Genomic DNA, 27,999 nt, shown 5'->3' with positions numbered 1-27,999 from the left:
ATAGTATAAGAAAATGTGCATGGAATGATAGTATCTGCACTTTGATTTTCACTCTCAGTGGCTATACATTATGCAGATATCAATTTCTAAATCATATAGGATATATGAAAAATTATCATAGTAGCATATTTTTTTTATAAATAAACACAAACATAATAACATAGCATTTACTATTAGAAGTGAGATATATTTGGCTTGACCTGAGGTGCATTGCTACAATTTTACATACATATATGTGCCCTTAGATCTTAAAGGCTTGTGATGAATGTGCTTTTTCACGTGTAAAAAAAAAAAAAAATATGTGTTTTAAATAGTCACACATTTAGTTTTACAGTCACAACATTAAGTTACACATTTTACAAGACCTAGATTTCTAGACGCTTTTCGTGTGACTCATGATGCAGAGGCTACCAACAGAAAAAGGTTTTAAACAAAGTTTAAAAAGTATATCTAAATATCTTTAAATAGAGCTTTAGAGCTTATTCTTGGCTACAGTGGATCCTTTCAGCTTTGGTAATTTGGTCGTATGTGCTTATGGTATCTGGGCTTTCAGTTTACGTGAACGTGCTGCTTCGAATACCTCGTCTTCTACACCCTCTTGAATTGGCATCATCTGCAAAGAAGTTCTCAGACAGGGAGACTGACCTGTCAAGGTATTTACAAATAACAGTGTGTTAGAACTAATAGCATTTGCTGGCACATAACCAAATATGAACTCATAAAGAATTGGGATATGCAATATTACTCTCTAATACATTAGTGCACAATACATTAGGTAAATATGCTCCCCATAAATTTCCTCAACCCACTGTAAAAAGGCTGCCCGATAAACAACAATCAACAAATTATCACTTTGGTGAAAAATAGATAATGGAGGAATTAACAGGGATAATTGTTTTTTAATGAAGACATCTTGTAGTTCTGTTGTATCAGTTGAGATATCTACTCACTGCTACTACAGTGAGCAATGTGATTTTTGCCAAGACAGGTAGAGGGATCATATCTAGATCACCTCTACCATTTGTGAGCAGAAATGAATTATCCTCACTACGGGAGAGAAGACAACACTGTCAGCCCCTGGTCTTAGGGGGTCATAATCAAAGCACATGTACAGCCCAACAGTCTTCTGACAGCTACCGAAAATTAGGTGTATCTCAGTAGATTTTCTAAAATTCCAAAAGATAACTTAAAATAACCGTGTTACTTTGCAGGCTCTTTAAGATAACTGCTTACATGTTAGACACATACCATATGCATATTGTTTGTAATATACCTATACTGATTACTTTAGTTTGTAACTGCCATTGTATACATTTATTTAGCATATAGAGCTGTAAAATGTAGAATTAGCGAATGTGACTGAACAGCTATACTTTAAATCATTCATACCCAAAGAATACTAAAAGACAGGATGGCTGTGTGGTGAGAAAATGGAAAGTATGGATTTGTAGGAAGCAACTGTTGCTGGAGTAAAGGCTTTTACTGTTCAGATGGATTCTTGGCACAGAGTGAAACTCAAAGAGAATTCATGATTTATTTTGAACTGGAGAGAAGACATGTGGAAGAAGGTAAAAGAGCCCAACAAATAAAAATTATTTATACAGGATTTGTATAAAATATTGTAACAATAGTTTAGTTAAAGAATAGTAAAGTAATGCCAAATTTTAATGAAAATAAGATAGAAGGTTTATCATTGTTTATATTATGTTAGAATTTACATTTTTAGAATGAATAATATTACACAGAAATTAAAAAAGTATCACAAACAAGACCAAAAGTACAAAAACAATAATAAGATCTAAATGACACATTAATTTGTACAAGCATTAGTAAAATTATTAAACAGCAAATATTAAATTCTGATCCGTTAGTACCTTTAGAATGAATCTCGGATTTTAACATGAGTCTATCAACAGAAAATATCATGCGCCACACGACCTGTGCCATATGCGTTATAGAACTCTTGATGGTTATTTCCTTAATATAAAAGCGGAGAGTTAATTTTTCTTATACACACAAAAATGAAAATAGTTAGTTGAAACAATACTTGACAATACATAAATTAATATGCAATGATCAATTAAACATTAAAGCATGAAGAAAATTATGTATATAATTTGAATGCAAGCCAAAGAGTTATATATCACAGTTAAATTGTAACTATAGTGCAGCCTCATAATACTGGAAAAAAATGTGTATGAGATCTAATTCCATTCTGTAAAATGGTAATTTGAAATAATGCTAAAACAGATTTTTTCCCCCTAACCATTGATTCAATAACCCCTTCAGGACTGTGGACGTAGGTGATAAGTCGCAAAAAACTGATCCTTGAGAACCAAGGACATATCTCCTACGACATGACTACCTGGTCTTCCATCTGACACATGGGGTTAAAATCCTTTTCCACCCCCCTCAATGGTATCCAGTTACCTTAAAAAGTAAAACAAACCTACAAAAATATGCTTTCTCACATTTTTGAATATGGTTACAAAAACCCTACTTGTGCAGAAAAAACTATATTACAGTTCATAAGTGGCCTTGTCCTCTACTGTAAAAATGCCCTGGTCCTTAAGGGGTTAAACATGAGGCACTATGCTACACATAAACTAATTGTTGTTTACAGTCAGGGTTGTTCATTTTTAGAAAGTTATGTTCTTGATAAATAATAGTTTAACAGAAGTCAAAATAAATGCATAATTAAGAGAAATGAGAAGGTAAAACTGTGGAAAAATATTACCTTCCTAATTATAATTCTGTAAACTTTGATAACTTGTCTGAATTTCACTTATAGGAGAGCTGGCATATATTGTTAATTAGCCAACTAGTGTTGAAAGTTATAGGCCAATTGCTTTGCCCCCTCAATAGCCATGTACGTGTTATACTTTCCCTTTGGGAGGTATACAGATAAACAGACCGAATGCTTGACAGCTGATGTGCATTACCGTGTCCATACACACACATAAACAAAGCACATTATTTGTCACTTCTTCATAGCCTTGAATATATTTCACAATGCTCCCTACTTATGTCTATACCTGGAAAGTCTATGTGTTTACCCCAGAGCCTCCAGATAAAGCATGGCTTTCCCAGGTCACATTGCTGGCAGGAATGAGATTCACCACGGAGCCCTGTTGAGCTGGTTAGGGGGATCCGTGATCTCCCCAGCGAATCCTGGAGGCTGCAGCTGCTGATTGGGTGGCTGTGCGCCCCTTCGCAGCTGCGCCCGAGGCAAGTCCCTCACTCACCTTAACCTTCCTACGGCCCTGGCCCAGTTCCCAGGTATGGTTATCATGGCTTCATTCGCCAGTTGAGTGTGCTTTAAGGCACTCTTAGTCCATGTCAACTTTGTGGGATTGAACCATGTGATGCCATGCCACTACCATTGCTATGGACAACAAAATATGTGTAGCATACTTCTCACTTGGCTCGTCTGTGAAAAGAATTTGATGTGTGTCTGGAAGCTCTCTATAATATCTTCTCTCTGTTTGATATTAAGTGAAATTTCAAAGAAACAAACTAACTTATTCATCTACAAACCCAGTTTTACATGTTGTATCAGTGCTGTATCACTTACTCAGAGAAGAGGCAGTTGATGTCCCCCGGAGGAAGTTTTGCAAGCCATCTTCACCATCGCTTGTGCTAGCCATGCTGTTTCTCATCTGCATTACAGAGAGCTGGGAGCTCAAACTAGGGTGGCGATCAATTTTTTTTGCTACCTAGGAAAATAATACAATGGAAAGATACATATAAAATAAATCCAATTTATGTGGAGTTTACTGGTGCTCTATAAATAAATGTAATCTAGATCAAAATATAGTGCAAGGTAAAAGTAAGTAGTGCTAAGCTATTTGGGCAGCCACCAGTGTGCCATTGATGAAAGAATGCTGTGCACTAGTGGCGCTCCATATGTCAGAGGTGAAGTGGATAGTTTATCCAGCAGCCTTGGACAGCTTGTCATTCAACAATGAGACACAAGACTGGTAAAGGGAGGGTGCTACGGTGCTGCTGAAGGTGGTACGTCAGGGGAGGCGGTAGTGGGAAGCAATGGCCTCTTGCAGCTGCCTGAAGGGTGACCCTCAATCAGCCTTCAAAGTAGGCATGTCAGTTTCTTTCATTGCTGCTCTGAATAGAAAGCCCCAAAGTGTGCTAGGGTAGGCTTGTGCAATATAAGTTCCCGCCCCACCTAGTTTTGGAAACCAGACACACTTTTAGAGAAGGCCTCTTCTTTGCTCTGCCTGCTGGTGACCACTGCTGTGGGTTTGCTGCCAATGCTCCCTGTTCCCCCCGGAACAAAGTTGCATTGTAGTGTGTATGTATGTTCATACCAGAATTGGTGAGATTTCCTTTACACTTTATCCATGCTCACTACTTTACGACACAACTTGCACCTTGCAATGCACACATCTCCCACACTCTCAAAATGCTCCCACACTTTACTACATGGGCAACCTGCCCATCAGACGAGGTAGCAGTGGTACTACTGTTTTTTTCCATGATAGTATTAGTGAATGTGATGGTTGTGGAAGTAGTGATGCCAGTGCATGTTCTCCACCCCTGGCATAGCTATGCTGCTGTTTCTGCAGAATTAAAGGAGCAACACGTCTAACAGATAAATTGCTGTAAGATATGTCGCTTGACTCCTCCTACTCTGGCTCATAATCGTCGTCAACTTTGCAGATGACCATTTATTTTTCCACTTGGGCACAAGGTGGAGTATGGTCCACTCCTGCAGCAAGAGTAGACCTTCACTCTTCTTCCTCACTTCCTCTGGACAAGTGATCTGCTGCTATCAATTGACTGTCCCTGCCTATCATTGCTCTAAGGAGTGCTGGCAGTGCTTGCGGTAGTGATAGCGCAGATATGGTGGCACTGGTAGTGGTTTTATTCCTTGCTATACCACAAAATAGCTATCTTCGGCCTGGATCCCACCAAGTCACTAGTACATGCCCCTTCCGTGAGTCCATACTTTGAGCATGTTCAGTACTGCTGGTGATGCTGCATGCACCTTGTGCGGCTCTTCAAAATCTGAGCAAAAAGGCTTCAGCCTGCTAATGAAACCGGAATAACTCCATTTTACAGACATTTTTTAATTTTATTTACACGCTGGTAAATATAATAATAATAATAATAATATAATAATAAAAAAGTGAAATGTATAACCCTACTCAGGAATTTCACACAGTCCATTGCCTAATTTTGCCCCTGATATTTATCAATGAATATCATAATAATTTTGTGTAGTCCACAAACTAGAGGTGTAAATGAGCAACGATTAATAAACTCTACTCAGGAACAGTATTTCAATAACTAAAATGCAGTAACGCTGTGCTCAAGTGCAGACATATGCCTAATTTTGTCACCAATATTATCATTAATATAATAATGTTTTCCTGTTGTCCACGAACTAGATGTTTTTGCTAGTAGTGTAAATGAGCAACTGTTTTAATAAATTCTACTCAGGATCAGTATTTCAACAACTAAACACACTGTGTGTTGTTTTGCCTAAGTTAATTTATAAATTGAAAAAAAGCCCTAAAACAAATAAAAGTCCCTGTGTATCATTAACAAACTAATATAAAGTACACTAAATCCCATAACATTTTCTACAACTACACTTCTTTACACTCCAACTCTCATCTGTAACTGCTGACAAGTTAAAATGGGGTCAGCACACTTACATATCTAGTGCTTGTCCCTTCCCTTTGTAAATGCTGATTGGGCAGAGTGAAAAAGTAAGTAAAAAACACACAGGTTATTGGACTCATAAATCACAACCATAACCATCAATGAGATCAGCCCCCATCCGATTTTTGTCTACTTCTAGCTTTTTATGTATCCTCCTACACATACAGTCCCTTCCCACTTTACCTCAAATAGAGCAAAAAGGGCATGTAATGGCAGCAAAATGTGGCAAACGAATGGATAAATTCCACCAGAATTCCTGCAATTTTGACATTGGTTAATCCTCGACCCTTGGAGATTCATACGAACACACAAAAACCAGAAAATCTGTTAAAAATAAAGTTTGTACGAATCCAAATGCACAAGTCTAGTATCTAACCTTCCTCATCACTTACACCCATGGGAATGACTTACCTTGTCACTTAGTGTGGGATCATTCAAGGAGTATAATTTGTTTGTGATGTCTTTACCAATCAAATATTTAAATATCTCACAAAGGAATGGTTCAGACTCCAAAAAGTAAGTTAGCCTTTCCCGAGACCAACACAAGAACATGCAGGTGTCTTCAGCAGTGATTGTGACCTAAAATGCAAATAAACCATATGATATTATCAGATACTCTTTGTCTAGATGACAGAACCATCAGAACATATTTTCATAAACTTTGATAACAGTAATTGACCACTTGGGTGGTGTAATGAGTGTACACTGTCACTTTAAGAAATATTTTGGTTTTTTGAATTTGATATTATTTGGTTTTTGAATTTCACTATAGATAAGGGTTGTTCAACTCACCAATGATTTAATATGTTTTCATCATTACTGAGTCTAGCCTGAAAATGGTATGTGTAACAAACGTAACAGTACTGTAAGTATATAACTGCGTTTAAACATATTGTCCCACTAATAGGCCACACTTTTTTCCTCTAGTTCAATTTAATTTAACAATCTTTAAATCAGGGGTGCAGAATATAATCGTGTTTTAGATATTTAGAATGGCAAACAGTACGTCTCCTGGAAATGTGGTTATTTATCCTGCTACCCTACAGTCTACACCCTGTGCCCCTGTGTCCTTTTCCATAGCTTTGCTTCTTCTCTTGATCTTCTTGTTCTTCTGTTTTCTTTCTTCATCCACTTCTTCCCGGTAACAGTTCCGTTCATCAGGCTTCTGGAGCTCTTCCTTAAAAGGGAGAAGCCACTGCGCACACCCTCTCCCTCTATTGGAGGAACGGAAGAGAGGCTGTCCTCCTGGTGCATGCAGTGGTTCTGCCCTTTTGTAGAAATACTCCAAAAGGAAAGAATATTGCAGACGGATTTGTGGAGAAATAGAAGCTTTTCTGCACCTGTCTTTCTCAGCAAATTCGCCTGCATCATTCTAGCTTCTTGGAGTACTTCCGCAAAAAGCCAGTTTGGAACAGAGTAAAGGCAGTGCGAAGGCTTCACGCTTTTGCAGAAGCACTCAGGGAGGCCTGGTCAACATAGCTGATACAAGAGAAGCAGAGCTACAGGAAAAAAGACAGGGACACGGAATCGGTCGGCAGAGAAGCTAGGGAGACATTGAGAGTATGAGAGAGAGCAAGAGAGACAGAGCGTGTGAGAGAGATTACTAATGGCACCAAAATATTGGAAGCCCAGTGATGACAGGGTAATCACCAAAACTTTATGAGAGATCCCCAAAGGGCAAAAACACAAAACTAAAACAATGGGGAAAAAAATAGATTTTGTTTTCTAAAAAGTACTCTACAGCCGGGGAAGGTCTGCGTGACGGACGCAGACAACCCCCTCTGCTAGCTGCACCTCCTCCCGGCTGAAGCGGAAGTTGTGTACGCGAATCGCGTAGAGCTCTACACGCCGCCCGGTGCTTAGTCCAGGCAGCGCGCAGAGCTCGGACTAAGCACCGGGGACTCAGAAGTACCGGTAAGTGTGTGTGTGGGGGGGTTGCTTAGTCCGGGCAGCGTTTAGAGCTCTACGCGGATCCAGGATCCTGCATCGCTGCGGGGGATCTGGATCTTAGTTTCATAGTCAGACCTAGTTGAGGTCTGATTATAAAACGACCCCGATTATAAGACGAGGGGTATTTTTCAGAGCATTTGCTCTGGAAAAAACCTTGTCTTATAATCGAGCAAATACGGTATGTTTATAAACCACTGGGCCTAATGAGAGTTAAAGAAACATTGTAAAAATCTATTTCCTTGTGTTTTTACACATTTGTTGCTAAAATCTCTTTACATACATTGCCTTTCACTGCTTGTCTGAACGATTTCTTCATCAATAAAATCTTTACTTTCTGAGCAGTTTTAAGAACATCCATTAAATTTATTCCGGAGGCACAATTACTTTCTGCTGTCATAAAATATACAATTATACAAGGTGATCTACATTAATTTGAATTAAATAGCAGTAAATCTTATACAATGTATGTGATTCACTTTCTGGTTATTATATTACATAGATAATTTGAATAATGATAGTTTGACCAGCCTAGAGCATATCCAGTGCAGCTACTGTGATTTTTTTCTTCAAATAATTAAGCTAAAAATTGTTATTAATAGTTTGTACAGAGTACAGCCAATTTTTATTCAAGGCAAGCATTCCCTTCTAGTGTCTGGTTACAGATAAAGGGACAGCACAATCAAAAATATGTTTTTAATAGTTAAATGTTAAATAGCATAAACTAAATTAAGTTTTCTCAGCTTTTCTATTTGCCTTCTCATAATGTGACCTGAGCACATTTCTTCTCTGCAAACAATTATGATAAACATTTGATGGCTCTTCTTCTTCTGATGGAGGCCAGTGAGTCAGAATAGACACTCATATACACAGTGCATCTCTACACAGACATTCTTTATAAGATCAATACTTTTTTTAATTTTTTAATTTTTTTGTAAAAAATAACTTCTTCAGTTTTACTTTTTATATTGCTCAACATAGACATCTTTGTAGATCCCAGGTATAGCTCGTTTAAATAAAGGGGGAACCTCTGATTATCTCATGGTGCCATCAAAAGGTCCCTTTAAATTTTTTATTATTATTATTTTCACTCGGATCTACCTGTCTGTTGCTCACACAGTTATCAGGAAGCGGGACTCTGCAACCCTGCTTTCCAGATCATAGTGTATGTGATCAGCTGACCAACAGGAATTGCACAAACTCTGTTTCTGTAACATTGATAACTTCCCCTATAAAACAGTTTGCTTAATGGATTACCTGAAATGTTTCACCACGGTTCATTTCTGTTGATCGGTATTCAGGAGAATCAATATAAGAGTTGGGATAAATGTCATGAAGAAAATGACCTCTGTAGGAAACCTTCATCCTGAAAGTGTTTTTACAATTACAAAAAATATATTACTATATATCTGAAGTTATTTTTTGTACAATACTGCACCATTAAAAACAAGTATAGTTTGAAGTCATATGGTTGGCTTAGCCAATCATAAAACACATGAAAAGGGTTAAGCCCAGTAAGTTTTTTTGTTGTCTTTGATCTTGGACCAACAATGGGTGTCATAAAATTTACCGGGACATCTACTATGAAGTGGGTTATCCATGTTATATAATATTATATATGGATCAAGTGCAGAGACCCAAATATCAGAATATGTGGTTGTATCTTGAGGCAAGCAGTGGTGTTCAAAAATTAACGCTAAAAGATTTAGACCTACAACCGTAGACCCAGCACACAAGCCAAATAAATATTTATTTAAAAGCATTCGGAGATATTGGCCTTGTTTTCATTCACTTTGTGTTCCGAGATTAGTACAAATGACAAAATTGGCAATTTGGTAAAAATTGAAACTTGTATGAATCAAAATTCACTATTGTCTATTGTATACCATTCTATCCCTTTCTTTTACATACCTTCCCTTAAGTAAAATACTTAAGCGATCATCAACAGAAGTTTTGTTCTCTGCTGCATACATTTGGCCTTTTGCTAACGTCTGGATGCTACAAAACTGACCAGTGAGCCTCTTAAATAACTCAGGAGGGACATGAAGTGGTTCAAACATCCTGCAGTAGATCCCCTTCAGTTCTTTTTCAATCTTGATCTGAAATACAAATTAAAATCAAGTTTTCCATATTTGTAGGGTTAAGGTATTCAGTGGAAGGTAGAATTTGAAATGCGGGAATCAACAGAAACTTAAATATCACAACAAGTGAGGCAGGCAGGCAGACCAATAGAAGGTTTAGGAGGTTTAATTGTCTGAGACAGCTTATGTCTGGTAATGGAGGGGGTTAATTGTCTGAGACTGCTGAAGTCTGGTAAAAAATGTCTGTACTACCGTATTTCCCCATGAATAAGACATGTGGGGTCTAAAATGTGGGGTCTAAAAACTGGGTGTATCTTATACAGTGGTGGTATATATATATATATATTTTTTTTTTTATTTACCGGAAAGGGGACCTGCTGCTTACCTCTGTGTTGCTCAGCAGCCTCTCTTGATCCGTCGAGGCGATACAGGAACCCAGTGGAGTCACGTGAATGTACATCACATCACATGACTCCGCTCCGTTCCTGTTCGAGCAACGCAGAGGGAAACAACGGCCCCCACGGAAGTCTGTGAGCAGCACCAGAATCTGCAGGTAAGGGTGGGGGAGTAAATGAATGAATATATGTGTGTGTGTTTGTATGTGTGATAGCATGGATGCGTGTTTAGGGGGCACAGGGAGGCTGAAAGTGATGTGTATGTACTGGCTGCCTGAGCATGATAGGAGTGTGATTGCTAACAATTGCTAGCAGCTAACATCAATCACATGCATATCATGCCCAGACAGCCAGTTCAGTAACTTTATGTAATATATTTTTTTTTTTATTTCGGGCCCCAAAATTAAGATGGGTCTTATACATGGGAGCGTCGTATAATTAAAAAATACAGTATATTTTTTAATATAAATATATTATTAAATCTGAAATCAGCGTGGTTCACAAGGCTTCCTATTAAATCCTATAATATAAAATGCATTTCATGTGTATGTGTATGTATGTGTGTATGTGTGTATGTATGTGATATATATATATATATATATATATATATATATATACACCTGTGTATGTAATCTCATCAGCTCCATTCTGTGTCCCTGAATGATATGTCTAGTAGAGGGGTCGCTAGTCTCCTGCGATGCTTCAATTAGTCCCTGCCTCTGAGAGTGGGCCTCTGAGACTGGCCCTTCCTTAATAGTTTTGGAGTGGCCCATGAGGCTAGTGCCATTCTGTCCACCAGGCCAGCCCACCTTTGTATACGTATGCATGTGCTTATGCCTTTGGGGATCTTATGTATGTCAATGTGGCAGCACAATGACAGAAGCGACTTCTGTGACAAACGTAAAGATGCATTTTTGTACTGTCTTATATAATTAATCATTGGTTATGTGTGGACATTGAGTTAGTCGACTAACTTTATTGCAGTCTTGTGGGAATATAAACTTTGCATGATGGTCCCCCAGGCTAAGTCTATGAATCCCTTTCTGTCCCCTTGAATATGATTCCTGGAGCTTGCCAGGAAAAAATAAAAACCCCATGGTGATTTGTACTGTGACTCTCTAAGTGTGAATAAAAAGTACCCTCATTACATTATATGTTATACTGGAGGGGACCCTTGTAACCCCAGGTCCCCACCTGACCATAATCTATCCCTTAATGTACAGTTTACAGTATTTCTTTATGTAGGTCTTCCCTATAATTTGTAGAATGTATTTAAAAATAAAGATTGCTTTACAAAATGTTGAATCCTCTAAACACAAATTACAGTTAGGAAGCAGGATAATGTATTAATGTTATGTAACTGAGATGTAACTGAGATGTAACTCATGTCTACATTGCAGTAATGCAATGTAGACATGAGTGAACCCCCCCCCCCCACAAAAAAATAAGTGAAACTGCATGCCACTTGGTTTATGAAACATGGAATATAAAATATTTATCTTAAAAGTGCCATTTCAAAAAAACTTTAAGATTACACTGGAACAACATATTGCCAAATAGTGTTGTAATCTGTGGTGAAATGACTTGGAGTTGGAGATTTTAGAACCATTAAGGTTTCTAATCTTAATCATTTTAATTTACTCCTATTTCTTAGATAATAAGATAAAGCTTATCTTCAAATCTACCATCTCTTACTGTACAGCTCAGTTTAGGTGGTATAGTTTATGTTGAACAGTTTTCAACAACTGTAAGGACAATCTGAATTAATACATTTTCATTTTACTGTAAACGTATATACAAATAAAATAAAGGAGCCATAAATACGGTAACTGTCATGGTCAGTTTTAATTGTTTGACTACAGCTTAACTAGAGAAATCAGAAAGTTACAACTTTATCATAGGGCAACTGTCTCTTTGTGCCAAGAATAGTATGAGTAGACAAGGTAATGTTTTATGTTTGTGTTTTTCATTTTAGGGAACAGTGTATATATGACACATGTGATACAGACCTAGGCTAATTAAGATAAAGAGGAGAGAAGTTGATCTGAATGTATTGTGTTGGCATGAGCGTGTGTCGGAGTATGGTGTTAAGCGTGTCAGGGAGCCTAGGGTTAATGTTTCCGAGAGAGGGAGAGTGTGTATGCATTTGTATGATATTAGAGGCAGTGCATGTGTTAGAATGAGCGTGTATGGGAATGTTAGTGCATGGTGAGCGTGTGGGTGTTCGCGTATGATGTTAAAAATGTTTTGATTGGTTGTTAGAGCAACTATGGTCACCAACCTGTTGGTGGGGCATTTGATAAGTGATAAAGCAGCTGACTAAGGGTATACAGGGCAAACTATTAATACCATATTTATTAAATAATATGCTGATTTCATACATATAAAAAGGGATATGAACTGAATAAAAGGCATGGCAGTTTAATCATGGTGTTGTCAATGGGGGCCCCACAAAAGTCAGGCCACTGTGTGCCTCACATCCCACAACATTCTAGCATTATCGTTAGGCGGTCTATCGGCTAGATTGAGTTTAGGTAAAACAAAAAATACACGTGCATGGTTAATATGGAGCCATCAAAAACGTTTGTACTATTTGAAAACTGTCTCTGGCATAAAGTAATCCTACTAATCCTGAGAACAAGAAACGTCAAGTAACGAGTAAATATAATGTCTGGTATATATATATATATATGTATATATATATATATATTTTTTTATTATTATTATAATTTTTTAATTTTTTTTACCGGTATTTTTTATTTCATCTGTAAACAGTATTATTGTGTGATCAATTGCAAAATAACAAAATGAGGGAAAGTTACAGATCCTAGTAAACATCTTAATTTTAGATCTTAACCCCCCCCCCCAACATTTTATTGAACATTAATACAACTTTAAGATTTAACCATGCTGTAAGATTTACCATTAGGAAATGCTAGGTCAGTTTAATTATGCTTGCAAACATAAAATCATTTACAGGTGATACTAATGACAAATCTTATTAGCTGCATGATTTCAAACTAAATGGGTCCAAAGAGTTAATAAATCTTTTTACATGGAATTCACAATCCATTAATCAACATGGAGATTGTTACATTTGCATTTACTCTTTGTATTTTATGGTCCGGGCATTCAATACTCTTCTTTTTCAGCGTTTTAACCTGCACCATAACCTCTGATCCCATAAAGTCTGGTTTAATTTAAATAATGAGGCTCTTTATAATACTTTAGCACTGATTCCACATTTAGTTCATTTAGTTGAAAGAACTTATCACATTTTTTAGTACAATTTTAAATGTGATACTTACAGGCCTTTTTTTATAAACCAGGTAAACAAAATGAAGAAAATTGATCCCAAGGAAGACAACATTCCATATCATAATGTCCAAAGCACATCGGAAAAGAACTGCCCACATAATAAAAAAAGCACATCCTGTAGAGAAGATTTATGACACAATATTAATATATTTTGTAATGAAAAAAATGTATTACAAAGTAACACTTAAAACCACATACTATATATATATATATATATATATATATATATATATAGGAAGAGTCTTCTTAATATGGACCAAATAGTATGAACTTTTTTTTTTCTTTCTCTTCTTATAGATAACAATAAAGGGTTACATTATACTCAGTCTGTTATACAAGATTAATATATGGATGCAACACATATTTTATCAATTCGTATATATATAGTTTTGGATTTATTATTGAATTTTAATGGTTTCTGTAAGTATTTCCCTTTTTGCCCTTTTCCAAAATGGCTGCCGGATTTTGCCTTCCATAAGAGCCTTTATAATGTGTGATGCCTTTACAATGTGTGATGCCCATATTGGACCAATTGTAAGGGGCACTCTAAATGTTACACCAGGACCTAGGACCTAGCAGAAACCGGAGGTTGCACCGGAAGTGACGTACCGGAAACAGGAAGTCCCCTATCGGAAACCGGAAGTCTGTGAAATTGGCGCCAAAACCAGTGTTAGGCACATTATAAATATGTAACCAGAGGATAAGGACAATACACTTGAAAAAGACATAAAGTCAAAACGCGTTGTGTTTTTAAATATACTTGTTTGGGGAAATATAGGTTTTCATACCTGGTTCTCCTTATTATAATAATAAAAGAATCCAGAAGGTAAAGAACTGTGTGGATCCTTTTACTGCCTGGAGTGGGTTCAGAAGGAAGGCATCCTTTCGTTTACACCCTAAGTGGGCACCCAGAGCTGTTTATATAGAGCCTGTTCACTGCTCTATCTCATGTGAGTTTACTCTATACCCCATTAAAATCATTACTGCATTTATGGGTTACACTATGATCTCTCTGTGTCTCAATTTACAGGGCTAAAAGAGAGGTCTAAACCACATTGTATGCAAATATATATACAGATTTACTCTAAGGTTGTGTATTGGGGCATGTGCGCTTACACCTTTATGTTTATTATTATGTGTATTATGTGAGTGGAAATTTAAAGTGTTTTTTTCACGAGGTGTGTTATAAGTTGCACTTTACTTTACACTTATTGTTATTTATTTGATTTTTTTATATAAGCACATGGAATTGTTTCATTTGTTCTTGCGTAATTATATATATTGATTTTATAGTAGATAAATAGAATAGCCTTATAGCTAGAAGCTGTAGAGGTTAATACAGCGACATAATTTAAACATGCATGGGATAGACATATGACTCTCCTGAATATAAGACAGCAAGGACTGATTAAGATTTGAGTCTTTACAGCAGGAAAAATGGCATACTAAATGAGAATGCAAATAAAGAGATATAGCTTACCCCTTTGGGGTTAAAATCGATCAAAATCCGGGATGTACATAAAAGATAAAAGAAACAAATAATAGTGCAACCTGTGTGCAACACAAATTAATGCAATAAAAGTGATGGGCTAGAACACTTGAGAAAGCCCCAAGGCGAAACGCGTTATTGGAGGATCACAGGGGAGAGTATTCTAGCCCATCACTTTTATTGCATTAATTTGTGTTGCACACAGGTTCTGACTGGGCCTATTTTAAGGTAGGGGCCTGTAGCTGCAGCTCCATCAGCCCCTACGTCAATCCGGCCCTGGGCCGCCCGGCCCACCGGGCATTTGCCTCTATTTCAGTAAATGCGCAGATTATTACCACTAGGTTTTTTTGACATTCACGTTCAGGAACAGGAACTAATTTACAAATGTCTACAGCAACCAACTTTTCACAAGCGAAAGGCTTTGCGATTACAATCTACATGGAAAAAGGACAAGGGCAAATGCACATTTAGAATAATGTATGAGGAACTGACCCACAGCTATCAAGGAAGTTTTATTCCAAAACAAATGTATTAAAGCATCTTAGATTTGTGTGATATAAACTACCGTATATTTGATAGATATACAATTATTATAATATGACAGTTAATGATCATTTAAATAGGCTCTTTTTAAATGAGTGTTACCAATCACTCTGAGATGTCAAATATGTAATCATCAATACAGATATATGTCAACTATAAATGAATGTATTTTGCCCATAGTGCCAGCGGAGTCACAAATCGTGTGTCAAGCTATGACATTAATTCCAGCCAATATTAAATATCTGACCTATTTTTTATTTTCTTTCCATAATCTGAAACCATGGGAGCATGGTGTCACTGTGCAGACATCAAAGTGACTGACATTTTTAATTATTTGAAGAAAGATAATCCGTTTTTTAATCTTTCTTGGTGTAAACTGGTTACTGCAGGGAAATATACATTTTTATTCGGTTATACTTTCCAGAACATGTGCGGAATGGTATTAATGGTTTAATCTAGTACAGAAAAAAACAATGCAATCACTTTGAAACATGTCTTCTGGGGATCGGTGAGTAACATGTTCACCCAGTTTAGTGACCATGAGATTGGATTATGGATAAACACATCAAGTTATCTAAGAAATATGACCACACAATTTTAAAATGCAAACAATCCTATTGCACTTATAAAGTGCAACAGAACTTTCTACTGAAACTGAAGGTCAAGACCAGCCCTGAAACAAGGGAGGGGCACCTTGACCGAGCAAGGATCACCCTCATACTGAGTAACTAAGGAGTTACATGGATTCTCAACCTGTTGCCCTTCATATGATTTTGGCGTGCTTCCCTATGAACCTTCCTCCCTATGCTAATAGGGCAGGAAGTCGGGGGGGTGGGGGTGCAAGGCTATATAAATTCCTTCCTCCTTTTTTAGTTGGACGTTAGAAATGTGACGGGTCAGTGGGCTGTTGGTGGTTACCTTTATGATGATTGGTGATATGTTGTGGGCTGGTACCATGCTTGAGCCAACTTTCTGAGGTATGGATGCACTTGTGGTACACAAACCTAAGGGCGAAAGTGCAGAACCCTTCCTAGGCATACACTCAGGTGATGGGCTTTGGACACCGGCAGTCTCTATAGGTGATTTTTCTGGTTATGCCCTTATCAGCCCTTATAGTTTTATTTGGTTTAAATTGGTTTATTTTTGACAATTTTAGTACATTTTCTGCAAAGTTAATGGAGGTGTCATATACGTTGAAATAAAAATTCAATGTATGGGTGTCACGGTTGGAGACTTTAAGCAATGACCAAAGCTGAATAAATAATCTTCAACTATTCTTGTGTGTGCGCTTAGTGGGGTATAGGGTCCTTGTATTTAATTTGAATGTTTCTCCATCTCCTCTTTTCACTCTAATACACACCCTTGAGGTACCCTGATGCATGAAGAATAGCCATGCCATCTGAAGCTGCATTAAAGGGTGTCTTGAGCTGTTTGTCCTATATATATATAGTATATATATAAGATGCAGATCTCAGGGAGCTATTCTTACACATTATAATGATGGAATGTTTTTGTACAATTCATTTCAATTATTATTAATGTAAATATATAGTTGATTGCACAGAATGACTGTATGGGATCATGAGCGTTGTAGCCAAGAAGCAGCTGCAGCACTTCCAATTGACTATCACTGGTACATAATGTTTTGTTTGTGTATGAGATTAAGAATGTAGATATGTAAATATATCAATATCAGATATTTAATATATATTTGATATAAATATCAAAGTGTAGGTCATAAGATCAGAAACTGGCACCTTCATACAGGCCATAGGATTGATATATACAGGCAATACACAGAAAGACAAAAACTTTGATTGAAAAAAACAATTCCATAACTTACCTAGACATAGCATTCCACGCAGGAAAATCATATGTAGATTAAAAGTAGTAGGAACTACCACTCCAATAGCAAAACACGCGTTTGCTAAATGAAAAACAAGGTGGTGTATCTCTCTCCAGTTTCCACACACTGCTTCCTCTTCATACAAAGGCACTTTTGTGACATTAGCAGCATCCGTAGTAAAATTCATGGGCAGCATAGTGATCAATATATTCTCTGTATCCATTATTCCAAAATCTGAGCAGAAGGGAAAAATATAGATACAGATATTAGATTTACGTTTAATAGAATATATTGCTGTGCAGAGGCAGATAAATATTCCTTAAAAACAAGGTAAAGTGGCACATGTGATCATTGAAGCTTTTCAACCGGCTGTGAATCACTTTGAAGACACATTTCTAATCAGAGATGTAGATACATCAGAACCTCTCCTGCATAACTTCTTAAAATCAGAATACATTATGTGCAAGATTGTAATGAAAACGTACAACTAATGGCGCCATTTGGGGGGGGCAAAGCTTATGAATGCATATTTTTGGGTTACCTTTGCTACTTCACAGAACATGTATATTTGACTATAAATACACTAACATGCATCCATTACTACCTAGTAGTTGAGAACAAATTCAAGGGCAAGTGGTCGTAAAGAAATAAAATACTCATTAAGGTGCTCTCAAACTAAAAAATTACAAGTTCTAAAAGTTATAAATTAAAAGGTATAGAAGTTATGTGTGAAGAAGATTATTTGTGTCATGGACTCTCCTCGCTGTCTTCGAGGGTCTTTACCCGGCGGGGACACACCCGGGCGCCTGCACCTCCATCCACAGACCGACCATTCCCGGCCTCTAGTGCGACGCGCACCGTGTAGGGCGAGTGCTGGTCCATTGCTGATGGTGGGGGGCGTGTCCTGCGGTCCGATGGCGCAGCAGGACAGACCAGCGGTGACGGACAGGTCACCACTAACCATGTACTATTGGAGAAGGAGGGTCTCTGGGATCTGGGGGGAAAAGTCAGGTTTTGGCAGACTATTTAAACCCCCAGCACTAGTCCATCATTGCTTGCTTGTTCAAGTTCTTCCTGTATTTTCTATACCTTATTATACCTGGATACTCATTTTTGGATTATATGGACTATGACCTCGGCTTTCTTATGGACTTTGCAGATACTCTCTTACCCCAAACCCCGGATTGCTGTACGGTACTGTTTCTGTTTTTTTTGTCTATTACTGCTCAGTGGAATAAACTGGTTTTGCATCTGCTAACTTATCAGGTGTCTCTCTGCACTGTGCTCCAATCCCTACACACCTGACAATTGCTCAGAACGTATTTATTTTTTCAGGCAAATGGTCCAAAAAACAATTCAGACCAATTTTTCAGTTCGTTTTTGGCCCATTGGTTTTCAGGCAATTAATTTCATTCTCTACCAATTTGGTTGGTCTGAAAATTCGGGACATTTTTAATTCAGGAACAAAATTTGTTGTTCGTTGCCCACATTCACTCACTCACGCTCTCATTCTCTCACCCTCTCTAAATGTTTCCATGCCTTATCTGCCGACCACTTCCACTTCCCTTTTTTCTTCTTATTTTTCTTCTATCTTTTGTCTTCTCTTCAATCTTCGTCCACATCTCTGCGGACACAGCCTGGCGGGAAATTCTGCCAAAACAGCAGCTATTGCGGTGATGTCCTGTCCCCGATCCTCCTATCAGGGGAGAGGACATGCCCAAATGCCCTGTCATTTTGCCTTAATGTGAACTGAGGGCAATATGGCGACGCGTCAGGTGACGTCCTCTCTCCGATCCTCGAATTATTGTTTGTTATTTGAAAATATTCTACTGACTCTGTTGTACCAGTGCTACAGAACCTGCTATATAAAAAAGTAATGTAATTTATGGTGATCTTTCTGATAAACTACTTCAGGATTGACTTTTAAACATACATACACATATTACCAGACTGCCCAAAATACATTTGCAAATGAATACTAACCAGATGAAGCACTCACTGCTACCCAATGTAAACTCCCAACAACTGAACAGATGCGCCAGATTACTATGCATTAACATACTACAGCAGCATGCACTAGTAATATCTTAGGCGTTGTTACAGCTTTTTAAAACTTTCTAAAATTGCTAAGCCTTGCATATAAAAAAATATTTGGCCATTGTCAGGTGAACATGTCATAAAAAAGAACTATAAATACCCATAATTATTTATGTTGTGTACAAAAGCTAGATTGGTAATTTTATAGCAAAAAACTTTTTTTTCACTTCTGCTTCAGTAAAAAAAAAACGATTTTTGGCTGAGATTTTCTTTCAAATGTTATATTCTTGTACTTTTGACACTTCACTCGTAGAGGAGACATTCCTATTGTATTGATTGATATGTGGTAGCTCTGGCTGCCATCCCAGGACTCTCAGTCTACTGCAAATGAGATAAGGTCTTATTTTTTTCACATTGTGTGAGAATATTGCACCCTTTCAGACTATTCTTAGAAGCACTCTTCTAAAGTGAGCACAGCTTTTGGTTTTACCCTTGAGTGTCACTTTAAAAAAATAAACATATATGGCAGCTGTTACCAGTTTCCTTAGCATTACAAAACCTTGCACTTATATATCATATTTCATTTTCTGGAAAATGACCAAAAAGGGTGCAGAAATGGACATTATTAACCTATCTTGTATAATTCAACAATTATTTTGCTCTCTTAACCATCATTTTCATAGAAAAGTTAAATTTCTTTTGTACTTTAGAGCTGCTTGTTGCCACAACTGAATTAAAATGACTGCCTCATTCTGATATATTTAGGAAATCAGCTTTGCCCAGGAAGTGTGTGGTAGCTGCTTCCTGACATCTTCCATTCAGCAGTGCCGAGTATTGGGGAAATTCTCATATGTGCACAGGACACAGGAAGGCTGAACACATTAAGCTTCTATCAACTGGATTTTCCCCCCTGATTTTCTTGTTTTATCAGTTGGGAACCTGGGCTGGTTGGGTACAGTTTACTATCCCTGACACCACCACACACTTAAAGCCAATCACAGGCAGGAAAGCACTCCCATTGAAATCTGAATAGACCCCAGCACACAACGTTCACCAAGCTAGTTCTAGAGCTGACTGGAAGAAAGCATATCACGTGCAGGGAGATGAGCTTGGTTGAACACGTCTCCTTTTGTAATGGGGTACACTCCGATAGGTTAGTCTGGAACCAAATAGTAAAAAGTAAGGATCATGGAGCGACAAACAAAAAAAAGTCAAGGAGCGTCAAATCCAAAAGGAGTAAGAAAAGATGTGGCCAGACAGTCTGAGTTAAAGGCAGGTAGCAGAATAGAAGAGGTGCAGAAAACAAGCTGAGGGTCAATAAGGGGGGGGGGGTCCAGGAGTGCAGGAACGGGGAAAGGGAAAGAATAAGCAAACGCTGAGTCTCTGAAAGCTGGGCTGCAGAATAACCTTGCACTGGGCTGCAGGTACTCAGTGAGCATCTTAAGCATTAGGTTATACCATTACAGAGGAAAAATCTTTATTGACATATCAGTCTGACCCTTTAAGGGCAGTACTTATATGAAATATGAGGCACGATAGACCGAACAACCCCAGACATACAGTATATAGTCACTGTTGTGTTGTTGGTATCCCTCTAGGCACAAGTAAGTAAGGAGGTCCACATCTCACTTGTGATAAAGAGATCGTAGAAAGGTGAAATTATACACAAAAAACTTTGATAACTCAACTGAGAACAGCTAGCACCTAAAATGTTTTTAACTTCAGATGCTCCCCAGAGAGGACATACTGTAGAGCAGGCTATTAATCTGATCTCAGCTAAGTTGATTTTAAACATTTTTGTATGTTATTTCACCGTCCAGGGATCTCATGGGGTTCACTACAAGTGTAAAGGACTTCCTTGCTCAGTTGTGGCCAGAGGGATACCATCTGCATCCCACTGACGAGACACGTGAAATGCGTGTCTTGGGTTGTTGGTTCCCTTATGCCTTGCATTTCAGTTCTGGACTGCTTTTATGAGTAGGATCAGACTGGTATCTCAACAGTTATTTCCTTTATAATGGCACAAGAGAGCTCCACAATAGAGATGCACTATTAAGTTGCTGTCTGTTTTAGTTTGATCTCAAGAATTTTGTGTGTTATTCAACATGGTATAACCCTGCTAAGAACTAACACAAATTATAGCAATTGATTCTCTCTAAAAGAGTTTGGAATAACATTTGGTAAAACAATGGTAATACAGAATATCACATTAAAAACGAATAATAGGAGATGTTAAGTCATGTCTATCATTAGTGTTTTTAAATCCTGATCTGAATGAAAGATATTTTTAATCATTGGTATAATATTGCTATAAATAGGAGCTTGAAACACTTTAACCAAAAAAAGTAAAACTCATCAAATTTGGCAATTATGTAGGTTCTTTCAAAATGATCTACCACGCAGAGATAATGCACTGTTATATAATTAAATAATAATATAAATATAATTTGAATTAGTGTTATTTTTTGTCCAAATGTTTATATACCATGTGTTTGCCTACTACAGAGACTATTTGGGGGTATAGGAGAAATTAAAGGTTATGCCATGCAGGTGAAAGCCAAGAGGAAAAGTAATGTTAGGGGCAATATCACTTCTTCAGGAACAATGGGTTTTATTACAAGGTTAAATAAATACTGTATGTTTTGGAAAGGTACCCTATATTGATTATTTAAGGCTTCTAGCCAAGTAATAATCCAGCTATATTTCACTTTGTCTCTTATCGGATTAACATACTTGGGGTTTGTCATGAACTGTATAATGTTTCTAGGAGGTCCTGCATTTTTGTTATTTTCTTCCTGAACAATACTGTACTTTAAAGTATTTTTAAGTTGTATCTCTGGCAGCACCTAAATCGCGCACGAGATGAGACATCACAGAAAGAAAAACAAATAAAAACACAGAAACATATAAAGACATTTTCCTTGTTGTTGTGGAAAACGTGAGTCATGACATTCTGTTCCCTCCAAGACATTTCATTGTTGTTATGTGCAACAGCATATGAGATTCCCCAAGCCCTCAGAGAAAACCAAGCTTATGCTTATTACAGGATAAAGGTTGAATGTCAAGGGGCTAATAATTAATATTCCCATAACGTAGCTACAAAGGTAGAGATACACAGGGTATACAAGCACATACCTTTTTATATCTTTTATGAAGGAATTAGAAAAATAATATTGTTTTTGTCAGGTAATAAAACTTGGATTTTTAAGCATGCCTACCTAACCAACGACTTCGCATAAGGCCCACCAGGCATTACTTAAAAAGCTGAATATGCACCAACAGGAGAGAAGTGGGCATTTTTTTTATTTGTTGATAGGGTTGTTGCAGTTTGTCTGCATTTCTTGATTATAAACCTTTTTTCATAAATACATGACTTCATCTATTATATTTTGCATGAAAAAAATAAGATGTATATTATTGTTTTCTCCAGAGATGATTTATTGTAGTACTATAAGTATGACATCACGCATGCTTTGTTATACTATCTTACTTGTAGCAATGACAGCAAATTGTCTATGGTCCCTCATATGCATACCTGGGAACTCAAGGAGTTTGATCTTGAGTCTCAAAAGTTTTTGATGGAATCTCAGGGTCTCGAGGTAAATGAGAAGATTTTCAGGGACACACAGTCTGGAACTGATTATTTCCTTTTTTACATTGCTCTGATCATCCTAAGACTCCCAATTGATGCATTTGCTACCAGGTTTATATTCCTACTTGAATGCAGATGGCTCAGTTTTACATGATTAGACCAATTTGGTTAAACACATTTGGGGAGTCACTATTTGGGCTGTTGAAGGGTTAACATTTCAAGATTCTCAGGGTCAACTCATTTAGAAAGCTCCCAGGTATGCTCATATGGCTTCACAATGTAATTTTGAACAGAAGGTCTCAGGAAACAACAAATTACCCGACAGCCACTGTTCTACTGTGGGGCAATGAGCATAACTAAGGGCACAGGCCTTATAGTCCTTATGTCACATCACCAAGTAAAAAGGTACAGAATGCATTCTACAGGTAGAGAGAATTAATCTAAAAGTGATTTGTTAGACACTTGTCATACATTATGCAGCACACATTCAGTTATGGCTGATGTAACAGTTCCTCTATAAGGATTTTATGTCATATATATGTGTGTGTGATAAAATGGTGTTCTTGCACACCATTACAGTTCTGATGCCGCCAAGATAGACTATACAAGATACTTGGAGATACTTGGAAGATACTTGGAAGTGAAAATCGTATTTGTACTAGAGAGGGTTACATTCTTGAATCCTTTTTATGTGAATTTCAGTATATATTTTTTTTTGGTCCATTCTTCCAGACAAGTATTACTATTCCATTACTAGCTTGATTTATAGCCCCCTAAAGAAGTATGTATTTTAAGAAGTACTCTATGAGTACTCAGGTTTCTCCACAAAACAAAATGCCTGGGAGGCAGGCTGGCTAATAAAAGGAAATAAAAACAAAAAATGCACTTTTCTCAATCATAGTTTTTTTTTAAATATAAAAAATTAGTTTACATGTGAATTAATATTTACTAATAAAATGTTTCTTATAGGGTAGTCTTATATTCAGGCTTTTTCTTTTTTTTCTAAATTAATTATTCAAATTTTGGGGGTGGGTTGTCTTATAATCAGGGTCATCTTATAATCGAGCAAACATGGTACATTCAAGTACGGGAGGGAAGTTTATTTCAAATGTTAGAAGTCAAAATCTAAAACTAGAGGGTCAAAGGCTTTAATGTATTGTAAGGAAGTTTTATTTTACTGAGAGGGTGGTACGTGGTAAGTGGAACAGACATCCCAGCTGAAGTGGTAGGACGTCACACAGTAAGGGACTGTGAACAAACATGGGATAGGCATATGGCTATCCTGAGTTGAAGATGAGATTAACGCCTGATTAAGGTGTGAGTCTTACATTATGAGCAGACTAGATTTGCCGAATGATTCTTCTCTGCCATTAAATTCTATTTTTTGGATTTGTGGTGTGGGAGTTTAATTGCTCATTGGCGAATATACATTAAGTGTGCAATGTGCTTTTTAATGAGAAGTCTGGACTTAGCTTAGTGAATTGAGACATAGTGTTAAGCTGTGATGTGACTGCCCATTTTCAAAGTGTTTATTGGGAAAAGTGTTTATTTTTAACTGCATGTGAAATAAAGATAAGTTCCTCAAGCCTGTGTATTGTGAATGTAAGTACTTATGTGTCAATCATTCTCACAAAATCTGTGCTTCTAGGTTGTATTAAAATTAAATTAAATTTGCCAGTGAAATATTAAGTATATTCAATACTGTAAAATTATTTAATACATTTCACTTGTTATTTAGGTATGTTTATTTGCAATTCCATATGGGGGCATGTAAAAATCTTACTTTTACTTCCCCTATTTTTATTCCCTTAATACAGTTCTTCAAAAAACACATTGACTGATTTCAAGGTCATTGTGGGCTTTATGGCATGGCAATCTATGCAGACTTGTAAATGCACATGTAGGACGTCTCTGTGGGATTCCTTCCTGACGTTGTCTATGAAATAGCTTCGGTAATGTGAATAATATGATGAACAGTAATTCAAAAAAGCTTAATATGGGTCTAGAATAAATCAGCACAGAGGAAAGAAACAGAACGATGTGTGACATTAATAGGCATATACGCCATATCCACGATATAGACAAAATTATTGGAAACCTGAACATTACACCAACAGTGGCTTTTTTGAAAGCATTTTAAAAATATAGACATTGATATGTAGTTAGTTCCCCCCTTTGCAGCTATAACATCTTCCACTCTTCTGGAAAGGCTTTCCACACTATTTTGGAGTGTTTCTGTGCGCATTCATCCAATAGAGCATCTGAGAGGTCATGCTGGAATAGAAAAGGGCCTTCCTCAAACTGTTCCCACAAAGTTGTCTTGGTATGAGATTTTGGACAATGCTACGCTTCCAAGTTTGAGGAAGACCTTTTTCTATTCTAGCATGACTATGCTGCCCTAGTGCACGACGCAAGGTCCATAAAGACAATCAATTGGGAGGAAGTTTGGTGCTGACTGTCCCGCACAAAACCCTGACCTCAACCCCATCACCTTTGGGATGAACTGGAACAGAGATTGCGACTCAGTCCTTCTTGTTAAACATCAGTGCCTGACCTACTGCTCTACTGGATGAATGTGGGCAAAAACTCCCACAGAAACACTCCAAAATCTTGTGGAAAGCCTTCCCAGAAAAGTGGGAGCTGTTATAGCCATAAAGGGAGGACCAACGACATATTAATGCCTATGTATTTAGAATGCAATGTCATCAAAGTCTCTGTTGATGGTCAGGTGTCCCAAAACCTTTGTCCATATAGTGTATGTACAACTACAAGGAGGTCAGGACTGTTTTTTTATTAGTGTTGTTATGTTGATTGGTATACAGGGAAATAATATGGAAAAATATGTTTTTTGCAATACTTCAAGTGATACAATGATCTAGTAATATTGTGATTTGTCCTTAAAAGTTTCCCTAAGACATTTACAAAGTAGTCGCTAACATATTATGCGTGGCTTACAAGGGGGAAAGAGAATCTCGAGCCTTCACACTGGAATGATATTTTATATTGCATGTATTTTACAGAGCAACAGCAGAGTCTGTTCTGCTAATAGGGGAGAAGAAAATATTAACAATAACATTAAGTTTGGAAACTGTCCAAGAAGCCTAACAAAAAAGCCTAATCGCCTTAAACCTGTGACCTATCAAGTCTTCTGTCTAATCTAGTCCCAAAATGGTTGGGTATAGATGTTTGATAAGGCCTGTCGCCTTACTATAAGAGTAACATGCTTCCCTTCAATGCAATTTCAGTGGTTATTTAATGAAGTTACTATGGTCTTGAAAAGGAGGTATCTGCAAAAAGTGCAAAAAGTATACCTTGGTGAGATATTTAAATGTGAATATTATTTTAATTCAGTTAATGAAATATTTTAATGTGTAATAAAACAAGCTCTTAAAAAAACACATTTACCCCTAACTCACAAAAAAATCACTGCATTCTCCTATTTACTTAAGATCTTTTAATTTCATTTGTTTTAAACCCTACTGGCTTAATCAAAAATATTTGTATAAATTAAAAAAACATCAAATGAGATCCCAACAATTTTCTGTTTGTTCATGTTATCAATTATGGCCTTGGTAATCAGAATTATTTCCAATAATAAACCAAAGTATTACCGTATTTGAAGAACAAGAAGAGGCAAGAGAAAAAGCGGAGCTGCGGAAAAGGAGACGGGAGCACTTAAGTGAGAGAGTGTGAGGGCAACTAAAGAAACAGTAGTTTTGATTTTTTTCCAATCTGTCTTAAATTCAGGCCAATTCATTTTTTTTTCATTAAGATTCAAAGTTTGGGGGTTGCTGTATAATCAGAGTTGTCCTATAGTTAATAGTTGATATGGTAAATATGAAAATGCTGTCAAATGTTCAAGTTATATAAAAGTTATGTGAATTTAAACCCATTTACAATGTTAACTTAGTTATTTTTATCCATTTGGAGTAATTTGGCTAAAACCCTAGATTGCCCAGAAACCTAACAATGCCCGTTTATGCATATAAAACAGGAAAAATATCAGGAAATACAAAACTGGTTATTAATAAAGGTGTTGCAGGCACAAAAGGAAATATTGTCAAAATTGAGATTTAATTTTAGGATGTTGAAAAATAAATATTTTCATTGCAAAAAAATAGATTTGTAAACTAAAAGCTGCACCATGCTGTACATCTTATGGTATGTAAAAATGAAAAAGAAAAAGAAAAATAACCACTGCCTCCTAATGTAAGGCATCTGTAATGGAGGTACGTGTATTGTTCATATACCGTTCTCTATAGTGGTTTCTACATGGAAAACTTCAGAGAAGATCAAGACCCTATGAAATATTCAGTGAATCATCTCATGTTACTGATGTTGGGTTGTATTGCCATTTCCTCCAGTACCCAGGCACTTGTTATGATGACCTAGTGAAGATCTCCACCCAGAAGCAGGTTGTGTCATTTGGAAATAACCTGATATTGGATTTATTGATGTCTAGCAATATAGAAGGGGGTCTAACTGCACAACAACTGGGATAATGTCACAGCAGTCCTACCAAACCCTTAGGGAGTTCACATCAAAAGCAGGTGGAGTAACAGAGGTGTCAAGCTCGTTTTTTCTCTCTACACTACAATAATAAGCTCTAGATGACTGAGTGTAATATTTATCTGATCAGATCACATTCTTAGTGCTGAATCCCACGCACTGCAGCAGCAGCAGTGCTAACACTTGCGCTCATCACTTAAGTATGAAGTCCCCAACAGTCCTAAGTTGAGTGTGAGCAGCTCAGAGTCTCCTGCTGTGTATCACAGACCAGTCCCTGTCCCAGAACACCTGAGATTCCCTCCACCTCTTCCAGTCACAGCCCTGACTTATCCCCATCCCCAAATTATACTGCACCCCCTGTCCCCTTACCTGGCTTGTGCTGACCGGGGCTGGCCCGGAAAAGTTTGCTCAGTGAGCGGGAGTTGCGGAGAAGCTGCTCGGCGGCCGGGGAGCCGGGACTAAAATAGGCATGAAGAGGGGAGGCTGCTGCTGCCGCTGCCCGGAGCCGCGCACACTCCCCTTCCAAGCAGCGCCTGCAGCTCTTACTGACTGCTGGA

The 27,999-nt window shown here is 37.3% G+C and overlaps 1 protein-coding gene across 3 annotated transcripts; it reads right to left on the bottom strand.

Annotated features, from left to right (window-relative positions):
- Nucleotides 1–166: 166 nt before the first annotated feature.
- On the bottom strand, nucleotides 167–27,999 carry BVES (blood vessel epicardial substance). 3 transcript variants are annotated; one of them, XM_053460036.1, is made up of 9 exons: nucleotides 27,812–27,995; nucleotides 26,545–26,584; nucleotides 17,302–17,538; nucleotides 13,417–13,541; nucleotides 9,544–9,731; nucleotides 8,890–8,998; nucleotides 6,097–6,264; nucleotides 3,575–3,716; nucleotides 167–645 (listed from the first exon to the last, which is right to left on the bottom strand). In XM_053460036.1, the coding sequence occupies exons 3-9, from the start codon at nucleotides 17,525–17,527 to the stop codon at nucleotides 533–535; spliced, it is 1,071 nt and encodes a 356-aa protein (XP_053316011.1). In that variant the 5' UTR covers nucleotides 17,528–17,538; nucleotides 26,545–26,584; nucleotides 27,812–27,995; the 3' UTR covers nucleotides 167–532. The 3 variants fall into 3 exon arrangements, with proteins under 3 accessions (XP_053316011.1, XP_053316010.1, XP_053316012.1); XM_053460037.1 differs by lacking the exon at nucleotides 26,545–26,584 and adding an exon at nucleotides 1,875–1,977 and having other exon boundaries at nucleotides 509–645; nucleotides 27,812–27,999; XM_053460035.1 differs by lacking the exon at nucleotides 26,545–26,584 and having other exon boundaries at nucleotides 27,812–27,994.

Source organism: Spea bombifrons, chromosome 3 (genome assembly GCF_027358695.1).
Source record: "Spea bombifrons isolate aSpeBom1 chromosome 3, aSpeBom1.2.pri, whole genome shotgun sequence".
Taxonomy (NCBI): domain Eukaryota; kingdom Metazoa; phylum Chordata; class Amphibia; order Anura; family Pelobatidae; genus Spea; species Spea bombifrons.
This window is presented reverse-complemented; position numbering and strand designations above follow the sequence as displayed.

Bases quoted from the DNA above. Each gene is read 5' to 3' on its own strand.
- BVES (XM_053460036.1), bottom strand. From the start codon at position 17,527: ATGGATACAGAGAATATATTGATCACTATGCTGCCCATGAATTTTACT. The intron at 9,732-13,416 runs GTAAGTATCACA...TTTGTATTTCAG, and splicing joins TGGTTTATAAAAAAAGGCCT to ATCAAGATTGAAAAAGAACT. The intron at 8,999-9,543 runs GTATGTAAAAGA...AAACACTTTCAG, and splicing joins AGTATTTTACTTAAGGGAAG to GATGAAGGTTTCCTACAGAG.